General features: G+C 39.3%; 1 protein-coding gene across 1 annotated transcript in view; it reads left to right on the top strand.

The window, feature by feature from the left end:
* MYO16 (myosin XVI) overlaps positions 1–24,337 on the top strand; it is a 545,489-nt gene that overhangs the window by 414,541 nt on the left and 106,611 nt on the right. Inside the window, exons 26-27 of the mRNA XM_057532523.1 lie at positions 1,022–1,102; positions 1,379–1,584. Of these exons, the coding sequence (XP_057388506.1) occupies positions 1,022–1,102; positions 1,379–1,584 (287 nt within the window). The remainder of the gene's footprint in view (positions 1–1,021; positions 1,103–1,378; positions 1,585–24,337) is intronic.

The following is a 24,337-nucleotide window of genomic DNA, read 5'->3' as shown; positions in this document are numbered from 1 at the left end:
CCCACCATTCAACTGAGCATCACGTTCGGCTTTGTGTTTGTAGAAAACAAGTTGATCTTAGACCAATCGCTTCGTTTTCCATTCCCTTGTCAGTTACAATTGATCTTTTCAGCTTGACAGTTCATCTCAACGGAAGGAAATGAGCTATTGCCATGATAGCAATAGCACCATATTGACAAGAATGTTTCTCAAATGTTTTGTTCTATCGAGACCTTTTATTTTAAGATAAATGATTTTGGATAGATAGATCTGTTGGTCTCAGTCTGTATGATTTTGTTAAATGTAATAGTACATTAGTGGCTGAGGTTTCTTTTAACCCCTGGTGGGATTTAAATAATTACTTTCTGCCCTTTCTTTCTTCACCCACTGGCTTCATTTTCACTGACTTCTTTTATCTGCCTTATCATTTAATCTTTGCTACGTATGAATTATTTTCTTTTAAGAGCTATATATAACTACTATCGAAGAAAACAGTCTACTGTCATTTTTCATAGGCAAGTAATTTACTAACGCCTTTTAGTCATTAAAAAAAAAGAAAAAGAAAAGGAAGGGAAAGAAAAAATGAGTAAGACACTGATTATAGTTAAACTTACGGAACAAACCAGTGATTGTTAAAACATCAAATCTTTGTAATGTAAAATATCAATAGTATCCTTTTACCCCAGAGTAAGCTACATTTCATGATAAACATGCACAATTAGTAATACAATCAGGATACCAGGGTGAGTTTATTGTACCACCAAGCAAGTCAACATCTGTCTATTCTCAAATTAAAGTAGATGCAGGTTCGTGACAGCCATGGACTTGAAAGGCAAGAAATGGTTATTTTACATGTAGCTGCCCATTTTTCTAGCTCATAGTACCATTACAGAAAATCATTTGGCACTGATTTTTATAGTCTGTTTTAAATCTACATCTGCCTGTAAGTGAATTTATATGAATCAGAGGGTTAATTATTTCCCTCTAAACTGGAATTTAGTAAAATAAACCCGCTCACCCTTTCCTTTTGTTTTCATTACAGTTATTAAAAAAGAAAGGAAATTCTACATTTCTTCAAAGACTAGAACGGGGAGGTCCGGCCACCATTGCATCGCAACTCAGGGTTAGTGAAGTTTTCAGATTTCAAAAACTTCCATTTTGATTATATCAACTGTAGAGGGTTTACATGGAATTTTCCTCCATTTTCAGCACTTAAGGACCTTCAAAAAAGTAAGCATGCACACACACACACACACACACACACACACACACAAAGCAAGTGAATGCATAATAAATAAGAATCATGGATTGAAGATAAAGATTTTTATTTAAAAATTGCTTTACCTTGTCAGTCGGTGACTTCTTTGGGGAATCAGTTGTGTTTTACTTCTCTCCTTAGAAAACTCTGATGGATATCACTGGAAAACTTCAGAAGTGCACTCCACACTTTATTCATTGCATCAAGCCCAATAACTCGAGACTGCCAGATACTTTTGATAATTTTTACGTGTCTGCTCAGCTGCAATACATTGGGGTCCTGGAGATGGTGAAGATCATCCGACACGGATACCCTGTCCGCCTTTCCTTCTCGGATTTCCTGTCAAGGTAGGTTTTGCTCTTGTGTCCACTGTTCCCAGGAACATGTTGATAATATTGTAACGTGGATCTTCTGTTTTCTTTTCTGGCATTCCTTTTATTATTCATATTCTTTTATCCTGAGTAGACAAAATACTCTGGGAAGCAATGAAATACACTGACAAAGCTTATATAAAAAGTTACTAAACTTTACTGCAGACCCGATAGCTTGGAAACAATTTTCGTGTTCCCTTAAATTTAGGTTTCCTTGGATTTGAACATTTATAAAATTGTTGCTTATAATATTGACATAAAAATTATAATTTAATATAAGAAATTAAGTATGTGATTATTTTCTCCTTTTATATGTATGAACAAATTTTTTTTTAGGTCAAGTGTTGGCAAACTGCATTCATGGGCAAATCCAGCCCACTACCTATTTTTTGTAAATAAAATTTTATTAGAATACAGGCAGTGAAAATAATGAGGATATCTGTTTTCAGGCAATCAAACAATAAAAGGGAGGATGGGCAAAAAGGAAACAAGAAAGTATTTGGTAATCTTATATAAAAACATGAAATTTAAAAATAACATTGACATAAAATAATATCAATATTACAAGTATAAAATCTAGCATTTATGGTTAAAAACTAACTGTACAAATAGTATGGAGAAATCTGTTTGGCAAACCATTCACCTAAAAAAAAGAGATTTTAAGATTTTGTTGACCAGAAGTTCCATTTGAGCTACTGGTTTGAAGAAGCTGCTAAATTCAAGCAAAGCAATCAACCAAAAAACTTAAATCACCAAGTTGGAAATAATCAGAACAAAGGGTATAATATTTAAACTATGACTAAAATTCTATGTTTAATTTGTATCACATTTGTTTTTCCAGAAGATAGAAGTAGCATCTGTTTATTGTGTATTTTGGTAAATTTCACAGACACAAATAAGAAAATAAACATCATAGGAGCCATTCATTCTCAAAGAGCTGATAGACTATTCAGAAGGGAGGAGATAAAATCCACCACATTTCAGGATAAAGTGTCTGGAGAATGAATATGTGAATATGTTTAACCTGCAGAGTGTATAGTGTAGATAGACAAGATAATTGTGTTTAAAAACGTAAAAGATGCTAATTCATGAGCTAATAGACACACTGTCTACTATTTATAGGGAAGAACTGCAAAGTTGGGCATTACACAGGCATACATTAGGAATTAATATGTGCTGAATAAAAGAATTAATTTGTGCTTTTGTTGGGTAGGGATGGTGCTGTCACATCACTGCTTATTGTACATTAAGAGGTATCTGGTGGGTACAGCTCTGATCTGCCTCTTTCTGTTCCCTCAGTGGACGTCCATTTATAGTCTCCAGAAATGTTTGGTCTGTCAATGAGTATATATTTCTCACACTTTACAGTTTAAGTGTTAAAAGTCAGCCTTCCCACCCCTTTAAGTCCAAGTGGTCTTCGAATCAATGAGTTTAAAACCTGCCCATAAACAAGTTTAAAGTAATAGATTCCCACATTTACCCCAGACCTTCTGAATGACAATCAACAGAGAGTGGGGTCCAAGGACGCCCTGGTTTGTCTGATGGGGAGGGGTATGGTGCTGTTATCTGCTGGCATCATATGGTCTCAGAGGGTCACCAGCCTTGATAAACTGTAGTTCACTCAGCAGCACTGACTCCCTTCCCAAGCCGTGCTGAGAATAATGGTTCTGCAACGTTAGTGTCCATCGTAGGCTTGTTAAAATACAGATTCCTGGGCAGCAGCCCCAGAGTTCCTGGTTCAGTAGGTCTAGGTGAGGTCCGTGAATTAGCATTTTTAGCGAGTTCCCAGGTGATGCGGATGTTGCTGGTGTGTGGACAACCTTTTGAGAACTACTGCCCTGGAACATCTACTCACTTGGGGATTACATCGTTGTTTGGTTTTGTTTTTCCCCAGACAAGGCTTGGAAGTAGGTGAATGCCATGATAATCAAAGGGAACTTGTTGAGGATGCAAAATCTCAGGCATTTACTGATTTACTGAATTAAAATCTGCAAATTTGTTGAGATTTCCAAGTGATCTGGATGCACTTGAAGTTTCAGAAGCACTGTGAATGGATTCCTGCATTGGATATTAAATAGGACTAATCTCACACTATGAATATTTTTTAAAGTGCATTCAATGCATTTTCTGCTGTTTATTTTGTTAGAACGTCTTCGACTCATGGAATCAAAGAAGCTTGGCATTAAAGTGTCCCTCAGAGTTTCTCTGGTATAATCTCTAGTAGCTACATGGATCTTCCTTACAGCTACTCCAACAGGCAGTCACTTGAATTGTCCTATTTTCCCAGAAAAAGGTGGAGAACATGGCTGTGTGTGTGTGTATACGTGTGTGTGTGTGTGTATGTTCCCCATATTATATATCCTAATAATTAGAAAATCATTTCACCTTTGTTATTTGTATTTGTCTAGTTTGACATATATACATATATACCTACCAGAATTTATTATCTCTATTACAATAGTATACACAATGATTATCTTTTAAAATTAAGTACAGTCTTCCATATATATGCATTTCTTGCTTTACTCTGACTTCTAGGCAGAGACCATGTCTTATTCAGTCACAATACCTGTACGTTCTGGGTTTTAGTCAATGTTTTAGGAATGAAGCTGGCATTGGAGATTAATAGCTGTTCAGTGTAAAGTAATGTTTCTCCATAACAGAGACGATAGCTGCACTATGTTTGTTGAAAAGAATAGTGGGGATGGGAAATGATACCTTTTGGTAAATCTCTGCTTTTCTTTAACCAGCCCCTTACGTAAAAGGAGATGTGATTTCAATTTATCATCTTTATTTGTAATTGCACATTAGGAGAAATGGAATTATTAATGTACTTCAGTAGGAATTTGTCACCGTCTCTCTTACATAAAGGACGCCCATCTGGAACATTATCACAAAAACACTGATCTGTAGAGAGAGTATCAGTTTCTACAGAACTTGAATAAAACACAATCCACACAGTGTCACATCAACAAGTAACGTATTTATTCAGAAAGCTCATCAGAACCTTGAAATTCCCCCAGGCAATCAAGCATCGTTGTATAAACAAAGCCTCGAGGTGCAATTTAATAGAAGTTTTTGGTTGCCAAAATATCAGATAACAGTTTCTATGTAAAACATTTCTTTTCTATTTGTATCACCTTGTCTTAACTGTTAGAGAATAAAAACCGATCAAACAAATTACTTCATTTAGTTTACAAAGAGGAATATGGTTACCACAAAAATGCTGGACAAAGAAGAAAAATATGTCCAGTTTTGAAACCAGCACCTACTCATCTCAACAGCATTTATTGCTTCTGAAACCCAACATGACAGTAAATGTGGATAATGGACATTTCTGCGGAATCTGTAGGTGGACGTGATGGTATTGCAAATTTGCTTCCTGGTATCCTGGCTCTAATAACTGTCCATCATTCTGAGTCTTCCTAATCAAAACCAGAGAATTGTGTTTGTCGAGAAATCCTATTTTGATTAAACGAGAAGCATGCTTGTTGAATATTTTCCCTAATAGCATCAATCGTTTCTGAATGGGGTAGTAAAGATGCAAGGTCCTATCTCCATGGCAAGAAACCTCACAAGTTTGGGTATATGAGGAAGAAGGAAAGGAGCAATAGAAGTAAATTATTATGTGCAAATCATGATACATAATTGGACCACTTATTGCTGTGGACTGAATTGTTCCCTCCACAAAAACTCATACATTGAAGCTGTACCCCCCAATGTGACTGTATTTGGAGATGGGTTCTATAAAGAGGTAATTAAGGTTAAGTGAGGTCCTAAGGGTGGGGTCCTGATCCAATAGGATTGGTGTCCTTATAAGAAAAGTCACCAGAGAGCATGTCCTTCTTCTCTGCTATCTGAGAATGCAGTGGAAAGGCAGCTGTCTGCAAGCCAGGAGGAGACCTTGGTAGAAACTAACTGCCCCACACCTTGATCCTGGACTTCCCAGCCTCCAGGACTGTGAGAAAATAAACTTCTGTTGTTTAACCCGCCAGGTCTGTGGGATTTTGTTATGACAGCCTGAGCTGGCTGTGAATACCCGTGTTCGTAAGTGTGTGTTTATATGGTCTCAATAGGTAGCGTAGCTGGGAAGTTTTTGGGACTTTGTTCGTATTACGTGATACTCTCGTGCTAATGGGAAGAAGTCTAGTTTACATGCACGTATCATGTGATTTCAAAAACTTGTGTCTTTGTTCATGGAATCATATTCTTTCTATCTTTTTCTCTATTTACTCAATGGCATTTACTTGATATTTAATATTCATTCAAGCATCCTCTCTGTTGAAAAGTCATTTATAAAATCCCAAATTGGTTTGTGTCTCTTCTCTAAGCTTCAAAAAGGCCTTAAGTATTTTACTTATGATTTGCTCACTGGAAATATTCATTTATGTGAATATTTAACCACTTAACCACTAGAGCAGAGGTTAGCAAACTATAGCCACCAGATCAGATCTGGCCTGCCACCTACTTCTGTATGACCTGAGAGCTTAGAATATCTTCTACATTTTTCAATTGTCAAATTTTAAATGGTTATATATATATACCTACGTAATCTCCTCAAGTTTGCCTCTTGGCATACAAAGCTAAAATATTTACTCTCTGGCCCTCTACAGAAAAAAAATGGCTACCCCTGTCCTAGACCATACGCTCCTTAGATGAGGGCAGGTATTATTGCATGTGCAGACGCTAACATAATGCCAACCAGCCGTCATCCTTCTGAGTCCAAACTATGAAACTGAACAAAAAAGATCTGACATCCTCTTCCATTTCAACAACTGTCTCTAATGTTGGTTGGATTCTTCAGTTTGTGAAAATTTTCCTGATGGCATTGTAAAAGACAAACTCTCACCAATACAATCTGTAGAACATAAAATTCCAAGTCAGTGGCTTGCAAACAACAAAGGTTCCTTTCTCTTTTATATTATATTTGACTGTATTTAGAAGTTTGCACACCTAAGCTCGAATCCGCTCTGATTTGGGCCTCTTTTTCATGATGCACCCCGGGGTTCAGGAATAGCCCAGATCTAGGACGTTCCCCTTCTGTGCTGGGGGAGAAGAGACGTGGCTGAGTGGCTGCTACCACTTGTGCTGAGATGCAGCATCTGTCACTCTCTCATATTCCACGGGTTAAAGGCAGTCACATGGCCCAGGCCAACATCAGTGGGGTGGAGAAGTGTCTTACTCATGGGAAGTACCCCAGAGCACGTAACAGAGTAGGGGTATGTACACTTCTGGCTCGGTTAGCAGTTGCCCCAAAACTTAGTGGCATAAAACAGCAATTTGTTATTTCTCCCAGTTCTGTGGGTTAACTGGGCTTAGTGGGGCATTTCTTGCTTGGGGTTTCTCCATCCATTGCAGCCATACAGCAAAAGAGGTTGGTGTCAGCTGGGCTGGATGGACAAGATGGTGTCTTCATCCCTGTGTCTGGTGCCTGGATGTTCCTTCACGTGGTCTCTCTCTCCAGCAGAATAATCTGGGCTTCTTACCTGGCGGCTCATGGTTCCAAGGGGCAAGGAAGGAAACTTGCAGTCCTCTTACAAGCTGGGCTGGGAACTAGCACAGCATCACTCCCCCTGTATGTTATTAGTCAAAGCAGTTGCAGACCAGCTGAGATATTTTCACTGGGAAGCAAGCAAGTGGCCAACTTTGGGACAAGCTACCACATCTTCTTGAAGGAAGAACATGCAAGTAATTGGGAATGATGCCTAAAGCTCTGCCTATGTGCACCGGCACTGAATTGAATCTCAGTAGACAGAGTTTTGGGTGAAGTAGAAGAGAAGAGCTTTATTGCTTTGCGAGGCAAAGAGGGACACAGCGGGCTTGTGCCCCTGAAAAACTGTGTGTCCCAACCTGGGAGGATTTGGTGAGGAGTTTTATAGCAATAGTTCAAGGGTGGGGTTGCTGGTAAGAGGCAGGGTGTGTGCAGGGCCTGCATTCCTTTAATCTGGCCTCAGATGATCTCCTGATGGGCTTCTGTGGTTCTTTTAATCCAGAATGAAGAATGCTAACATCTTCCATTTGTTGGGGGTTTTAGTTCTGTAAAGCACTCGAAGATATCGTTATGTGCATCCCTTGAGGCGGAACCAGGACCCTGCCCCAAGCCTGCATTATTGATTCTTGACTGCTCCCCACTTGTCTCTGCATCCCCTCCCTTCCCTGATTAGCAACTGTTTGAACCTCCCCCTTGGAACTCAGGGAAGGTCATGGAGACTGAACAGAGAGTCTCCCGTGCCCAGGAGCCCCATAGGGTCCTGCTCAGTTTCAGGAACAACAAAAAAATGTCAATAGTCATGCCTATACCTATGAATTGCTATTATATCATCCTTCACCAGTAAGTGTATGTGCGTTTGATGTGCTGAATACTGTAATACCAGCATTTTTTTTTTCCAAATTGTAGAACTGAGGGAAAGAATAATATGAGGCAATGCTGATGAAACAGTTTTGAGGTGTCTTTAAAGGTCAGGTGCCATGCCTGGTACCTTGTATGACGCTGTACCATCGTTTTCAAAGCTTTCTTCAATTCCCTGTATGCTTGTGACATTATAATTAACATGGCTTTTTAATGGTCATCCAAGGCTGTGCCAGATTTTAGTCCTTTGTATCTCTACTCTTCTCAGGGTGCTAACCTTCTAAATGTTCGTCTTTTTCCAGATTTAGAAGGGACGTCTTTTGGAATCTAGCTGTGGGTCTTGGGTGGCAAGTGTGGAAGGGTCACATCATTCATCTGTGGACTTCTTTGTGGTTGGCAGGGGAGATCAGGACAGCATCACCACGGGGAGAGGTTGACCCTTTAATGAGGCGCCCTTATTTGGAAAAGACAGAAGGGCTTGTCCAATAAAAGCACCGCAGGGACTGCTATTATGCTTGGCAAGGTGAGGGCGCATGATCTGTGTTTTGAGATTGTTACTGGATGAAATCCCTCGCAGAAATAGTATGAGTCATTTAGCTTGTTTAAATGACACAGTTGTTGCTGAAAGGGCAGGCTGTGAAAGAACATAGCCATGATGTTAAATTGGGTGCGGGGAGAGGGATGAAAAGAGACACACTTCAGCTGATTGGATTAAACTAATGGGCAACGGCCGCCCAGCCCAGCAGAATCACAGCTACAGATCTGGGTTGGAATCATCGAAAAGTTTTCTTTGTTCCTTGGAAGTGATGTCAGTTACTGTCAATACATCTTTAATAGAAACGTGAGTTAATACGTTCGAGAGCTGTTAAATATTCTAATTCAACTGGCAAAGGATACATTTTCTTCTGGGTATTTTTGCCAAGTCTCAACGTATTCTTTCTGCTAAAACCACTCTGCAGGGTTGGCTGATTGTCTAAGGTTTAATGACGTTTGGAAGGAAAGAGGACCTGCTACTTTTCAATGAAATACAAAATAAGAAAGAGAAGTATAATAGATTCTCGAAGCTATTTCAATTTAAACATAATTAAGTATCTTTATTGGGAATTTGTTATACTGTTCAATGGATTAGGAATCATAAATTACCCCGTGATCCACTCTGGACATCTGAAAACTTTTTCTTTAAGAGACCAAATAGTAGCTATGGTAGGCTTACAGGCCACAAGGTCGCTGACCTATGTATACTCAACTCTGCCTCATGGCAGAAAGTAGCCATAGACAGCAGGTCAATGAACGGGTGAGGAGGGGTCCCAATAAACTTTGTTGGCATAAACAGAGGTGGGTGGTTTTGACCCAAGGGTACCTAACCCTTTATCTAGTCCCACCCCTCCTCTTTCTGATAGATTTGGGGGACATTTTTCCATAGAAAAGGGGACAGATAATGAAAGGTGACGATGTTTGCTTTTGTACATGCATCATCTGCTTCGATCCTAATTTCTACTCTGATAAGCTGGATGATCTGCCATGACAGCATTCATTCACTCATTCCTTCACCATTCACTTCTTCACTGTTATTCATTCACTCTTATTTTATACTAGCATTTTACGGAATCAAAATGCCATTATGCCTTTAATTTTTTAATTATAAGTTATGTCAGGGAAAACATAATCGCAAGATGACCTTGCTTATGGGGCCAAACCAGTTTTAAATAATTACCTATAAGTTGCTTGCTTCATTATTATAAATTGTTTAATTCTGTTTATAGGGCAACAATGTTATGTACTGGGATCATTAGTATGTGATAGTTTTCATTCGTGGTATCTAAATGATGCTCATAACTCAGGAGTCGACAAAGAAGCTCAGGTCATCATTAGGACTTTTGAGGGGACCTGATTCATATCATTTTTCTTACCCAGTCCTTGACCAAAGTGAGAAGACAAAAATCATCAAAATGTCATCTTTCTTGCGTGTAAAGTCTAGGATGAAGGACACTGCTTGGTGTGAGAAGCAAAGTGTCTGCTAATAGAACCCCAGAATTAGGCAGAATTACACACACGGCCCAATTACGGGCAGTTTGGGCTCAGGTAGACCCCCCAATGAGGGATGCTGTTCAGGCAAGGCTTGGAGAAGAGAAGGAAGACAAGCATTCCTTTGCAAGCAGTTTGTTCTCAAACAGCTGAGAATCCCCTGTTTTGTTTTGTTTTTTTCTCTCTCCAAAATTACCAGTTAGATTAGTCAGTCACTTCGCCTTCCCTCATGGATTGTGAAGGATTAGAGAGTGACCCAGAGTGTCACCCTACCTCCATGTCTAAGGAAACATCAGAAAAGAAGAGGCAATGCCCTTGGCTAACCCTCTGCATTGTTTTGTGTTCTGAACCAGAGAATTCATCCAGGAAGCCTACAAATAACAAGGGGGGTGGTTCTGCTCTCGGGGGGACATCTGAGTCTTCCAGAATATTCTCCCCTCATCTTCACGAGCACCCGCTGCTTTCTGATGTATCTTTCTGGGACCACTGAGAAGCAATATAGATTTTTGTACCCAAGGATTCTGCAGTGGGCCAACAGTGCATTACTTTAATTGATTTCAAGGCCACTCTGTATTCAAGACTATAAATGAATTTTATTTCCCTTCCCAAACCCATCCTGACACATTGTCCAACAGAGCCCATCGGGATTCTGCGACCAGAATAAATGAAAATATTAAAACAAAAGAGCAACTCAAATAATAAAATCCCAGTGTCCTAAATATTCCCAAATTTGACTATGAATCTTCTTCCATTGTTAAATTCCCAGTGAGAAAAGAAAGTTCAAAGATTAATACGTCTTATAAATTCAAGTCCGGAGATACTCAGTTCCAAAGGAATTGAAATCCCAAATCTGATTATCTTGACTTTCTGAATTAAATGTCCAAAATTCCATATGCATATGAAATTACTATTTCAGAAGCATTCTTTCCATTTTTCTAACTTAGCTCAGACTTAGGTAAAAAGGTTCCATATGTCTTGGTGGAGCTGGGGACTCTTCAGTGTAACATTCTGAGCAGTTAGTCATTATATTAGTCTGTTTGGGCTGTCGTAACAAAATGCCATAGTCTGGGTGGCTTAAACAATTGGCATTTATTTTCTTACAGTTCTGGAGACTGGAAATCCAAGATCAAGGTGCCATGGAGACAGAAAGAGACAGAGAGACGGAGAGAGACAGAAAAACTCTCTCTGGTGTCTTTACTTCCAAGGATACTAGTCCTGTTGGATTAGGGCCCCATCCTTATGAACTCATTTAACCTTAATTACCTCCGAGAGGCCCTATAGATGAATACAGTCACACTGGGTATGGGGGCTTCAGAATATGAGTTTTTTTGCGGGGGGACAGAAACATTCAGTGTGTAATAGACATCTTAATGATGTGACTAATTTAGATCTCATTTCTTGTGTATATCACTGCCAAATCGCTCATCAATTTCACATCAAGTCCAATGAATAAATACTAACCATAAGGTTATTTGGATACCAATGTCATACACAGTAAATTTAGAACTATTTCCCTAGTCCTCGAGCAGAATATTACAGGAAGAATTATTCTAGAATCTAATATTTTGTGTTGCCAGAGACAAGGGTGATCATATAGTACATTGAGCAAACCAGGGCATGTTTAAGAGTGAAATGGGGCCACTGTTAATAATTTTGACAGAAATACAGTTATAACCTGGGACTGTCCCTGGCAAACCAGGACATTGGTCACCCGAACTATCTTTACCCTGCACTTAACCTTCTCATGAGTTTCACTGCATTTCATTACCAGGAATCTTTCATCTCTGTCATTCCCAGTAGATTATAAGCCCTGTTAAGGAAAACCTTCCACTATATGCATGTAATAGGTGGCCAACAAGCATTTGTTCAATAAGCTAATAACATTTTAGTTTTCTGGATAGTTTTATAGTTGAGCTCTACATTGTGTGTCCAAGATGTAGTATTCATTGATAACCTATGATGCATTCCTAACTCAAACCAGCTGTCATTTTCAAACCACCTTAAAATATATGGTTTCATTATGCCTAAACATTTCCTTTTCTTTTTGGCCATGCCACGTGGCATGCAGGATCTTAGTTCCCCGACCAGGGATTGAACCCACGCCCCCTGCAGTGGAAGCGTGGAGTCTTAGCTCTTGGACCACGAGGGAAGTCCCTAAACATTTCCATTTTAGGGTAGCCATTTGAACGTTAGGGTGAGATAATGATCCCAGTCTTGCCTTTGTCACAGTTTAATAATATTCTCACTCCTCAAAAAGCACTGAGTCATTCTCTGAAATTCCTAGCCATAACTGTACAATAATTCATGGATTAGTGCTCTATATTGATTTTTAAAATGGCTTTCATTTGATGCTTCTTTGTTCTTTGAAATGCTTTGTTAACTGAAAGTACTCTCTGTTTTATTGCAAGGAGAGGATCAATTTATGCAGTAAAAATATTTTTAGGAATAAAAACATCACAATAGACACTGGATTGATGATCTATGTTTAGGGGAGAAGCTATTACTAACTAAGAGTAATTTACAAGTCGGGCTGACCCACTTAATACTATTTCCACAGTATACTCACTTGAATCATTCGCTACAACTACTTTATTGTGAGACCCTGTTACTTAAACTTGAAAATTTACTTTTGTGGCAAGTTAATAAATATTTAAATTATGTGAAATAAAGATTTCTACATTTAGTAGAAATCAATTTTGAAATAAAAGTAATTTGTTTTATTATTAGGAAATCCTTACTATTTTTTAATCCATGGTTTTAAAAGTATGGTGATGACAATGTGTTTTTAAACTAATATTCTTACGGATCTCTCTCCACTTATGACCAAAAAAAATTCCCCATGTACTTCTGTACATCATTCTCAGCTATTTTCTTCACAGCTGTCAAAAATGGGATAACTTATATTAGGAAGGAACTTATAATGTATTCAAAACAATGAAGTTTGCAGGAAAATGAATCATGCAAAGTGACCTGAAAATTATCAATGCACGTAGTGAGGGACTCAAGAAGAAAAACATTTTAATAGGAATGAAAAGCCTTCTCGACAACTGGCAGATGGTTAGAGATGGGGGCAATGTGACTTTTTTTCCAGCTCTGATCATCATGACACTAAAAATCAGAGTCCCACTCAAGAACTAGAATACCAAATGTGGCATTCAGCAAAATTACGCCCTCCCCCTTTTTTTTTTTTTTTAATTAATAGACTTTTACTTTTTTTTTTAAGTATTTGTTTTTTTTTGTTGTTTTTTGTTTTTTTTATGGCTGTGTTGGGTCTTCGTTTCTGTGCGAGGGCTTTCTCTAGTTGTGGCAAGCGGCAAGCGGGGACCACTCTTCATCGCGGTGCGCAGGCCTCTCACTATCGCGGCCTCTACTTGTGGAGCACAGGCTCCAGACGCACAGGCTCAGTAATTGTGGCTCACGGGCCCAGCTGCTCCACGGCACGTGGGATCTTCCCAGACCAGGGCTCGAACCCGTGTCCCCTGCATTGGCAGGCAGACTTTCAACCACTGCGCCACCAGGGAAGCCCCCTCCCCTTTTTTTGAAGAAACTTCTATTAGATCTCTACAAAGCTGAGGAATAGAAGTAATCATTTATACATTAGATTTAATAAAGCAATGATTATTTAACAAAATAATAAAACAAGAAAGCCATATCTATACATTTCCCATTAGAGATAACCTACACATCATTTCTAGATTGACTTTTACAGATTTATCAGGAAGAGACTTATTAAGGGGAGTCATTACATGGCTGTTTAAAACTCTGCTGCCCTTGTCCCAGTGAAAGATGTATTTGGAGCAGGTACAGATGCAAGAGAATTTATTTTCTATGCCCAGTACACCTCACTGTCAAGACCAACATCGACATCGCAATCATCTTCCTGCACTTGAACAGTTGAGCATTGTTTCATTAGGTACTTTTATATGTTGACATCTAATTCGTTATTGTGTTTTGATCCTTACTCCAAATAAAGCGTACACATGCTGATAACAGGACCTGCATTTCCCCCAATGCTTAGCCCAGCACCCTTATTCATGGCAATTGATTGACAGCCTCATCTAGCAGCAGCTTCTGTGTCCTAGTTGTGTTTCTTGTTTCACAGTACAGGTTGAACCCTCTTAGTGAATACACTCATGGTGCACGCCCACTGAGAATGGGTCATTTCTTCATGCCATGCTGTAAAGTACCTTAGAAATGCAGTGTCAAAGGCACCTTCTCCCATCCCAACTCTTATTGGGATAGGAAGTATTGGAATAGAAAAGATTTGGAATAAAGGAGTTTGGTCTTCCCACTCTACCATGATATCGCCTTACAGCCTTACCTAGATGGAACCTTAGTGACATATACAAGTGTCCTCTTATAGATTGTGTCCCCAGCACCTAACGCAGGGCCTGGTACAAGGCTGGTGGCTAATAACTGCTGTTGCTATTGAAGTGATTAATAAAACATTCAAACATTCAAACCATTTTGCAGGGAATTTTCTTCCTCTTTATGTCTCCACTAATGTTTATAAATTCTGTGTCATTAAACACACACACAACACACGTACGCACACCAAGCACTTGTCACACCAAATTCTTTAAGTCAGTACCTCTCAACCATGGCAGCTCAGTAGACTCATTGGGGTTTAAATTTTTTAAAAAGTATGGATGGCTGTGTTGGGGCCTGGGCAGTAGGTAAGGTTGCCAGATATGACACAGGATACCCAGTTAAATTTAAATTTCAGATAAACAACAAATGTCAAATCCATTTTCCTTGCTTTTTTTCCATCAAGAGGAGATACTCCTCTGGTGTTTACTTACATACAAACTAAATATCAGAAGAAGCGAGAACTTTGGTTTCTATTGTAGGCATCCAGAACAGATTTTTTGTTAAGTTTCTCTGAATTCTTTTTATGAATATGAATTTATTTATTTCTAAAAAACTTTTAACAGTTTTAATAAACTATGATTGACATACAATAAGCAGCACCTGTTTTTTCCGTTTAAAAAAAAATGACAAGTTTTGACGTAAACCTACGTCTCAGAAACCATTTCACAAATCAAGATGGTGAACCTGTCCATCGGCCCCAGAAGATTCCTCCTGCCCCTTTTGTAGCCTCACCTTCTTACCCATCCCTGCTTCCTCATTCCCAATCAATGATGCTTTTGTTTACTAAAAATTAGTTTCATTTTCTAAAATATTTTACAAATGGAATCATAAATTGTGTACTCTTTATCTAGCTTATTTTGCTCAGCATAGTAATGTTGACATTCAACCATGTAGTTGTGTGTTATCAGTGGTTTGCTGGGCTGTATTTCTTTTTAATGTTCACTCACCTGTTGTTAGGTATTTAGGTTGTTCCCAGTATTTGGTTATTATCAGTACAGCCACTATGAACACTTGTGTCCCAGTCTTTACACGGACATGTTTTCATTTTGGTGGTGGAGTTGGGGGTAAAAATATAGGAGTGGAATGGCTGAGGCATATGGTTAGCATATGTTTAACTTTTTAAAATACTGCCAAACTCTTTTCCAAAATGGTTGTACCATTGTGTATTCCCAGCAGCAGGGTATGAGGGTGCCAGTTACCCACATCTCCAACACTTGGTGTGATCAGTCATGTCATTTGTTACATTCTAATGGATATAAGCTGGTATCTCATTGTGAGTTTACTTTGCATTTCCCTGATGACTAATGATGTCAACCATCTTCCCATGGGCGTGTTTGCTATCCATACACCTTATTTGGTGAATTTTCTGTTCAAATGTCTTGCCTAATTTTTCAGTGGGCTGATTGATTTTTAGACTTCTTTATAGATTCTGAATACACGTATATATTAAACATTTAATTGGCAACCATTTTCTCTAAGATTGTGTCCTGTCTTCTACATTGTGAAAAAGATTACATAGAATTGGTATTAATTATTCTTTAAATATTTGGTAGAATTTACTAGATACACCATTTAGGCATGGAGATTTCTTATTTGGGAGGATTTTAAGTATGAACTCAATTTATTTAATAGTTCTCAGGGTATTCATGCTGCCTAGTTCATCTTGGTTGGATTTCAGTAATATGTAGTTTTTAAGGAATTGATCAAATTTATCTATAAAGAGTTGTTTGTAACATTCCCTTACTACACCTTTAATGTCTACAGGGTCTGTGACAATATTCTCTATTCTGATAATTTTATCTTCTGTCTTTTTTCTTTTCTTTACCAGTCTTGCTAGAGTTTTATCAAGTTTATTTATTCAAAGAACTAGCTTTTGATTTTTATTTTCTGTTCAAATACTTTCACTGATTTCATCTCTTATGTTTATTATTTCTTTCCTTCTGCTTGCTCTAAGTTTATTTAGTTCTTTTTTTCCCCAGTCTTACAGTAGAACTTTAGCAATGTGAAATCTTTCTTCTTTTTGAATATAAGCATTTAATATAAATTTCCCTCTACCTGTCAAAATATCATAATTGAGCTGATGATGAGTTTCCCACATTTTTCCAGTAGCCACTGGCCTGGAATCCAGGCAGCTGTAAACCCAGAAGTTGGTATTGGTGCAAGTAGAAACAGCTCCAGGAGAAGCCCTCTACTCCAGGCTCAAGGGGCAGGACATGAAACTAGTAAAGCTCCAAGCATGTGGAAAGGCACTGTTTTTATCCCCTCCAGTCTCTCAGGCCTCATCCCAAGCAGGCCTGTGGCAGAAGGCTCATAGGCAGCTAATTCTCTGAGGGAGGGGAACTTTCTTCCCCAGTCAGAAGAGCTCCCAGGAGGGTGGGATGAACCCCTATTGATCTTCTCTCTTTCCTGTCAACCTGCAGTTCAGCCCCAGATGCAGGCACAGTCAAAGGGATGCACCATGGAGGGGATAATAAAGCCCCAGACTTCAGGCTGGAAGACAGGAAAGAGGAGACTCAAGGAGCAAGAAAGTGCTAGTGAGACTGGGAGGGAGGGGGAGCCCTGGAAGGACACAATAAAGCCTTTTAAGAACCCAAGGCTCACTTCCAAGCAATGTGTGTGAGGGTCATAGATGTATTTCGCTTTTTTTATTCCATTCAATTTATTTTTTATAGACTATATTTAGAGCACTTTTAGGTTCACAGCAAAGTTGACTGGAAGATAAAGAGATTTCCCCTATTACCCCTGCCCCCCACCACATGAACAACCTCCCCCATTATCAACATCCCCAAGCAAAGTGGTACATTTGTCACAATAGACGAACCTGCATTGACACATCATTGTCACCCAAAGTCCATGGTCTACATGGTTCACTCTTGGTGTTGTACATTCGCACCTTCATTTTTCAAAGACGTTTTTACAAGTTAATTGAGTAATTCGAGTATGATGCATCTTGGAGAAGTTTTCTTCATATTTCCTGTGCTTGGGGTTCATCAAGCTCCTTGGATCTATGAGTTTCTTGTATCTATGAGTGTGCAGCTTTCATTAAATTTGGAAAAATTTTGTCCATATTTTCATGGAGGATTTTTTCTTTCTCACCTCCAATTGCCTCTCATTTAGAATCTACAATTACGTGTGTATTAGGTACTTGAAGTTGTCCCACAGATCACTGATGTTCATCTTTGTTCAGTCTTTTTTCTCTGTGTTTCATTTTGGATAGTTTCTGTCACTGTGTCTTCAGGTTCATTAATCTTTCCTTCTGCAGTGTCTAACCTACACTTAATCCAATCCAATGTATCTTTTGCTTCAGTTGCTATAGTTTTCATCTTCAGAAGTTCATCCTGGATCTTTTAAAACTCTTTCATGCTTTTAATATATTTAATCTTCATTTTAGTATATATTAGTCTACTAATTCCATTATCTGCCATTTCTAGGTCAGTGTTGACTGGTTAATTTTTCTCCTTATAATAAATCATATTGTTCCCCTTCTTTGCATCCTTGTAATTTTTGGTTACATACCAGATATTATGAATTTTAGTTTTTCAGGTGGTATGTAGTTTTGTATTTCTACAAATATTCTTGAATTTTGACTAAGAAACAAGTAAGTCACTTGGAAAAGTTTGTTGTTTTGAGTTTTTCCTGGCATGCTTCGTTAGTTAGAACCAAACCAGTATGTAGTCTGAGCCTAATTATTTTATACTACTGATGCAAAACAAGTGAGTTCTCTTTCCAGTGCCCCATGAATTGTGGAATTTTTCACTCTGGCTGATGGGAATAGCCCAACTTTCTTCCTGTCTTTGCCGTGAGGATGGTTCCCTCTCCTCCACTTGGGTGGTTCTTTCCCGGGACATTGGTGGTTTATTCACATGCATGTGGTGATCAGTATTCTGCGTGAGACTCAAGGGATCTGAGGATCCCTGGACTCTTCTCTCGGTACAGCTCTCTCTTCTCAGATTGTCTGCTCTGTGAACTCAGGCTGCATTTGCATCCCTCATGTCCCAGCACCATCTCCTCCACTCAGGGAGAACCTCAGGCTTCACCTGGGATTCCTCTTTGAACCACAGCCTGGAGCCTCCCCCCATGAAGTAAGCTGGGGGATTCTCAGGGCCTAACTCATCTGTTTTCCTGTCTCTCGAGGATCACTGACCCTCATTGTCTGGCGTCCAGTGCCAGACTGAGAATCATTGCCTCACATATGTTGTCCAGTTTTAAATTGTTTGAGGATGGAAAGTAAAACTAGTCCCTACTCCTCCATCTTGACTGAAAGCAGAAATTTATAAATTTATTTTTTATATTGGATTCCTACTGGATGGGTCTTTTACCTATTAAATTGTTCCTGGGCTAGGTTGTGAGCACCTATAATCTATTCTTACAACAGAGAACTTCCTAAAATGAATGCTATTGTTTGAAGGCTTGTATTTTTTAGGTAGTTTTTGATACCCTGGATAATAGTAGACTTTTCTCCTTTGATCTTCAAATTATGTATACCAACTTTTCCTAAACAGACTTGTATCTCTGTAGAAAAATTAACATAGAGCAGCTGGTATTTTATAAAATGATGATTCTAGACAAGAGTTTGGATAGGAAGTGGAGGTGAATACTATATTTGCTTGAATGTGCATGGGATTCTAATTAAGCTAAAATTAAGCATGTTAGAAACTGTCCAGGAAGCTGATGACTTTTTTCTTATTCTTAGAGAATTCATGGGTTGGAAGTTTCTATGACCAAAATGGCTAGAATTGCATATTTATGTGCAGGGCCCTGAATAGACTTATGAACATTCTACCCCACACCCTGTGCCAAAAAAAAAAATTATTTTGACTCAAGAAAAAAGTTCCACCTGCTTTGCCCACAGTAGAATTTTGAGAGTTAGCAGGAAGTTTCCCATTCTCTCATTGATGATCTACCAGTGCTTTAACCTAGGAAAACCCTGAGACATAAAAAGATCTTAAGGTATTTCAAAAATTAATCAGTAACAAGGATAGATACCTCACTTACATTTCTCATATGTTATCTCAGAAATCTTTACAGCCATTACCTGAAAATATTGCTATAAGCATTTATCAGACATTTATCAGATCAAGAGTAAGACTCAAAAAATTAAGACTTAAGCAAATGCCTCTGACCTTTACCGTGTACTATTGCCATTCCATTTCGGTGGTCTGGGAATATATAAACATACATATGTAGCATATATAGTATAATATATAATATAATATATAGAATACTAGCAATAATTGTTCTGTTTCAAAGAAAGAAACAAAAAACCTAATCAAGACTGGCCTTGAAAGGTATATATATATATATATACATATATAAATGGGTATTTATTTTATATATATATAAATGAGTATTTATTTTATATATATATATAAATGAGTATTTATTTTATATATATATAAATAAATGAGTATTGTACATTCTTTCCTCAGGAGTTTCATGTTATACATTCATTTACTTAAAAAAATAAATCTTCATATGAAGCTGCAGATACATCATTCATTGACATATTTAAAACTAAGAAACGTAGCAATCACACATGAAACCTAACAAAGTTCAGTGTTACATGATGCCTGTACTTCATTTCCCCCTAAAGGTTATTTTATTTCTTGCCTTAAATCTTACCCAAGAATTCTCTAAAGACCTACAAGCTTGAATGCTAAAAGACATCTCTAAAACAGTTATTCATTAGAGTTAACATTGAGTTCCTACAAATGACCTGAGGCCCTGCTAAGTGTTAAGGATACAAAGATGGGTGAGTCTTGCCCAGATCTGATGTTCCTCCCAGGTAAGTTGGGGGAAGAGACGCACTAGATGGTACCGGGGTGCTGTCGGAGCCTATAAGTAAAGCCTGTTATCCCACCAGAAGGAATTCCAAGAGGACTCTTGAGCGATCATGAGAAACAAGCTTGCTGCCAAAGGTGATGGAGGAAATCCCAGACTTAGAGTGAGACCTGAGGATCTGATGTGAACAAAGGGAAGGAGGGGAGAAGCATCAGAGGGCGTCTGGGGGGGACATTCTCATTGCAGTCGCCTAAGTACATCAGGGAAAACGACAGCTGAGAGGAAGGCAAGAACTGTGTATTTTAGGTACAAAACTTGGAACTTATCCTGTAGCTAATAGGCAGTAATGTTTAAAACCATGTGATACTGTGGTTTCATTCCCCTTCAAGCTAGATCAGGGGTCGGCGAACGACGGCCCACGGGCCACATCCAGTTGGCAGCCTGTTTATTAAAGTGTTATTGGCACCCAGCACCCCATTTGTTTACGTGCTACCTGTGGCTCCTTTCACGTTACAAAGGCAAGATTGAGCCTAAAATATTTCCTGTCTGGCTCTTTACAGAAAAAGTTAGCTGGTCCCTCCCTGAGCTGGACCTCTCCAGCACACTTTCTTCACCTGACACTGGACCAGATCACTGTTTTGGGGCAAGATAATTGCTTGTCATGGGGGGCTGGCCTGTGCATTGTAGGATATTTAGCAACATCCCTGGACCCTACACACCAGATTCCAGGAGCTCTCCCCTCCCCGCTCATGACATAAAACATGTCTCCAGACATTGCCACATGTGCCCTGGAGGGCAAAACCACTTCGGGTTAAGAACTGTCTCTATGGGTAAGCATCAAGGTCCTACTGTAGAGCACAGAGAACTATATTCAGTATCCTGGGATAAACCATAAGAGTATGAAAAGAATATGAAAAAGAACGTATATATGTGTATAACTGAGTCACTGTGCTGTACTGCGGAAATTAACACAACCATGTAAATCAACCACACCTCAATACATTTTTTTAAAAAAAGAACTGCTTCTAGTAGCTTGGTTTTAGTGAACATGACCTTAGCTAAAGTTGAAACAGTGGGAATTTGAGGGAACTGAAAAGACAGATGTGAGGGAAAAAAAACATATTTTGGATGTGGAAATAGCACCGCTTAGTGATTATAAACACGAGGCTTCAAGCAGATGAGCATCAGGGATGAGGTCTGTAGGTCTGGCTTGGGTGTTCAGTCCAGTGCCTTGGGTCACAGTTAGGTGTCCTTCACTGAGATGATCACAGAGGACAAGCAGGTATCAGAGGGAGGAAATGAGTTTGGCTTTGGACACAGTAGGTTCAGGTACCTTGATGTGCTAAGGTAAAGAAAGCTAATAAGCTGTTGAATATGAGAAAGTTCTGGCAGAAGAGGTATATTGGAATGTCACTAGACTGTGGTCAGGGTTGAAGAAAACCAGAGGGTGCAGTGTCAGAAAAGCCATGAGAATATGAAGCCTGTGGGAACTGTGACCAAAGGAATTTCTGCAGCAGAGAGAATCAGAGAAGGAGCACAGGTTGTCTGCTGTATCTCTGTGTGAGAGGGAGACGCACAGAGGGTGCTGGACAGAAGAAAGAGTGCGTGCATTGAGGTGTAGCTGAGAGTCCAGGACTTTTGAAAGATAGAATGAGAAGAGGCCAGACAAGAAAAGATGGAAGGTCAAGAGCTCCATGGCCTCCAAGGAATACTGTAAGGAGAGGCACCGCTTAATGTGGCCTGAAACCTTCCCAAGACTAGTGTAAGTGAGCAAGACACTTTGCTTAAATGTTTTATAAGGGCAGCTTCCTTATAAATAAACTCCTAGCGTGTACAGACATCGCACTTGGCAGGTGGCAATTGTGACAGCAGGAGAGGGTTTTCAAGGGCACCAGCATCACACCAGGTATTGGCAACAGTTTGTGAAAGAGTTGAAGTGTCTGGGGATGCAACTGAAGTCAGAGCTTGCATCTCTTTCTCCTTTCGTAACATAGATCTAGGGTCACGTGTGCACTACACACCTTTCTAGAGCAACACATGTATTATGTATTACATATAAACACAGGTTTAAAGTTAATCCATTTTGTCATTTTCACTGAAGTTGATCCACTCAGCAGTCCTGTTTTTAGATGGTTTGGGGATAGTTTAAAAATGGTTTTAAATAAATCAGCCACAGGCTTCTTTTAATACCACCCAGTCAGAAGGTGTAGAAGAAGACACATCTGAAGAAAAATGGGGACTTGAAAAGTGTTTTAAACAGTCCAATGAATAAGAGAAAAAGTGTGCTGCTAGGTAGCACTTGTGCAGGGCACAGTGGCCTGGAGAAGACAAGATCTTTGCTGATTTCTCCTAATGACCACATCTGCTCCCCCCGCTTGGGACCGATGCTGCTGAAGTAACCAGCACCTCTTTGCTTCTATGAAGTGAGTCCGTGCAAAGGTGGGCAGTGAATTCCACCTCGGAGATGGTGGCCAGGTGCCAGCTAGACAAAAATGGCCAATTCCCCTTAACATATGTTACAAATACAAATAAGAAATAAGTGACGATGAAATTGTTGTGCTTTCACTTGATGTCTAATATGCGATGTGATGGTACAATCATTAGTTTTCATATATTTACATAAGGGGATGGTCACCAGCAAAGCAATATCCCTGAGTTATTATTAAAATAATATTAAATATTATTTAAGTGCATTTACTTTATAAATGCATATACTTATATATAAATATTATAGATTTAATTATCTTACTATATAAAATAATATTTAAATAACCATTAAAATTTTATTTTCTCCCACCTCCTCTCATTTCTTTTCTTCCTATCCTTGCTTTAGTCACTCAGCCAGCAGTAGCTTGTGGAATGTCTTCAACATAATAAATACTGTGCTGTACTTTAGGGATAAAAATATGGAATGCATAGAATATTCTCCTTTGCCTCGGAAGCTAGGGAGCTCGAGGATGACAAAGGGAGTGATGAGATAGAAGAGGATGCGTGCAGTGTCTACTCTAGGCAGGTAGGTTTCCAGGGAGGGGGTTCACAAAGTCTCCTGGAGTAGATGTCCTTGACCCCAGGCTTGAAGACCACTTAGGATTAACCAGAAAAGAAATCAAAGAACAGTCGTCCACACAAGCAGGTGCAGAAGGATGAATTGTGAGTTCAGTGAAATTCAGCGTGACAGGAGTGCGTGATCCTGACGGCCGGGATATGTTTAACTAGGGAAACGCAAAGCCTGTAAGAAACTAGGACCGCGTGCTGAAGGTGGGGAGTCCCCGAAAAATGCTGAGAAAAACGATGTGAGGATTTGGAAAGACCGGGCAAAGCAGGCGCAGTTAGGAGACTATCGATTCCAGGAATTGAGACATAAGTAGTTGAGGCTTTATGGTGAGAACTTAATTGAGAGGAAGAAGACAGAAACTTTAGAGATGTTTAGGATGTGAAATGATCAATACACGTTGGTGGACCTGTCTTTAGAGATGTCCAGGTTTCCAGGTGAGGAGGTAGATAGACATCTGTCCAGGTTTCCAGGTGAGGAGGTAGATAGACATCTGTCCAGGTTTCCAGGTGAGGAGGTGGAAAGACGGTAGATCCCACATAGGAGTATTAGGAGGGGATGTAGAACTTGAGGTGTGCGTGGGAGATCCACACTGGCTGTCCAGGAGGCAAGGGTGCGTATTGGTGTGAAGTTCAGGAAAGTGGTTACTGTGTCTCACATACACACAATTTTAACATCAGTTTATAAGGGATCCTTACAGCCTTGAGGGTTTTGAGACGGCTCGGGGAGAAATTCCAGGAGGGGCAAGAAGCAAGTGCTGAAAAGCACATGTATTGATGAGAAGGATGGAGGGGATGAAGTGTATAAAGGAGGCTGAGAAGTTGTGGAACAGCTGAGGGGCAGCCTCGAAGAATGGCAAGGAGACTATTTCAAGGAGGAAGGAGCCAGTGGTTTCATATGCCACAGAAAGGTCAAGTTATATGAAAACAGAAAGGGTCGCAGGAGAAAAAAGCCCTGAAATGCAGCCATTGGATTTGACAGTAGAGAATTTGTTAGCTATCTTGACATATGAGGTTTTGATAAAATGATGGGCAAAAAATGGAAACTGGATTGCAGAGGTTGGAGAGTATATTGGGATGAGGAAGAGAATTGGATTTGATTATTGTTCTAATGCTAACCCACCCCTTGCTAATAATTCTCAGTTACCACAT

Source organism: Balaenoptera acutorostrata, chromosome 18, assembly GCF_949987535.1.
Source record: "Balaenoptera acutorostrata chromosome 18, mBalAcu1.1, whole genome shotgun sequence".
Lineage (NCBI taxonomy): Eukaryota > Metazoa > Chordata > Mammalia > Artiodactyla > Balaenopteridae > Balaenoptera > Balaenoptera acutorostrata.
This window is presented reverse-complemented; position numbering and strand designations above follow the sequence as displayed.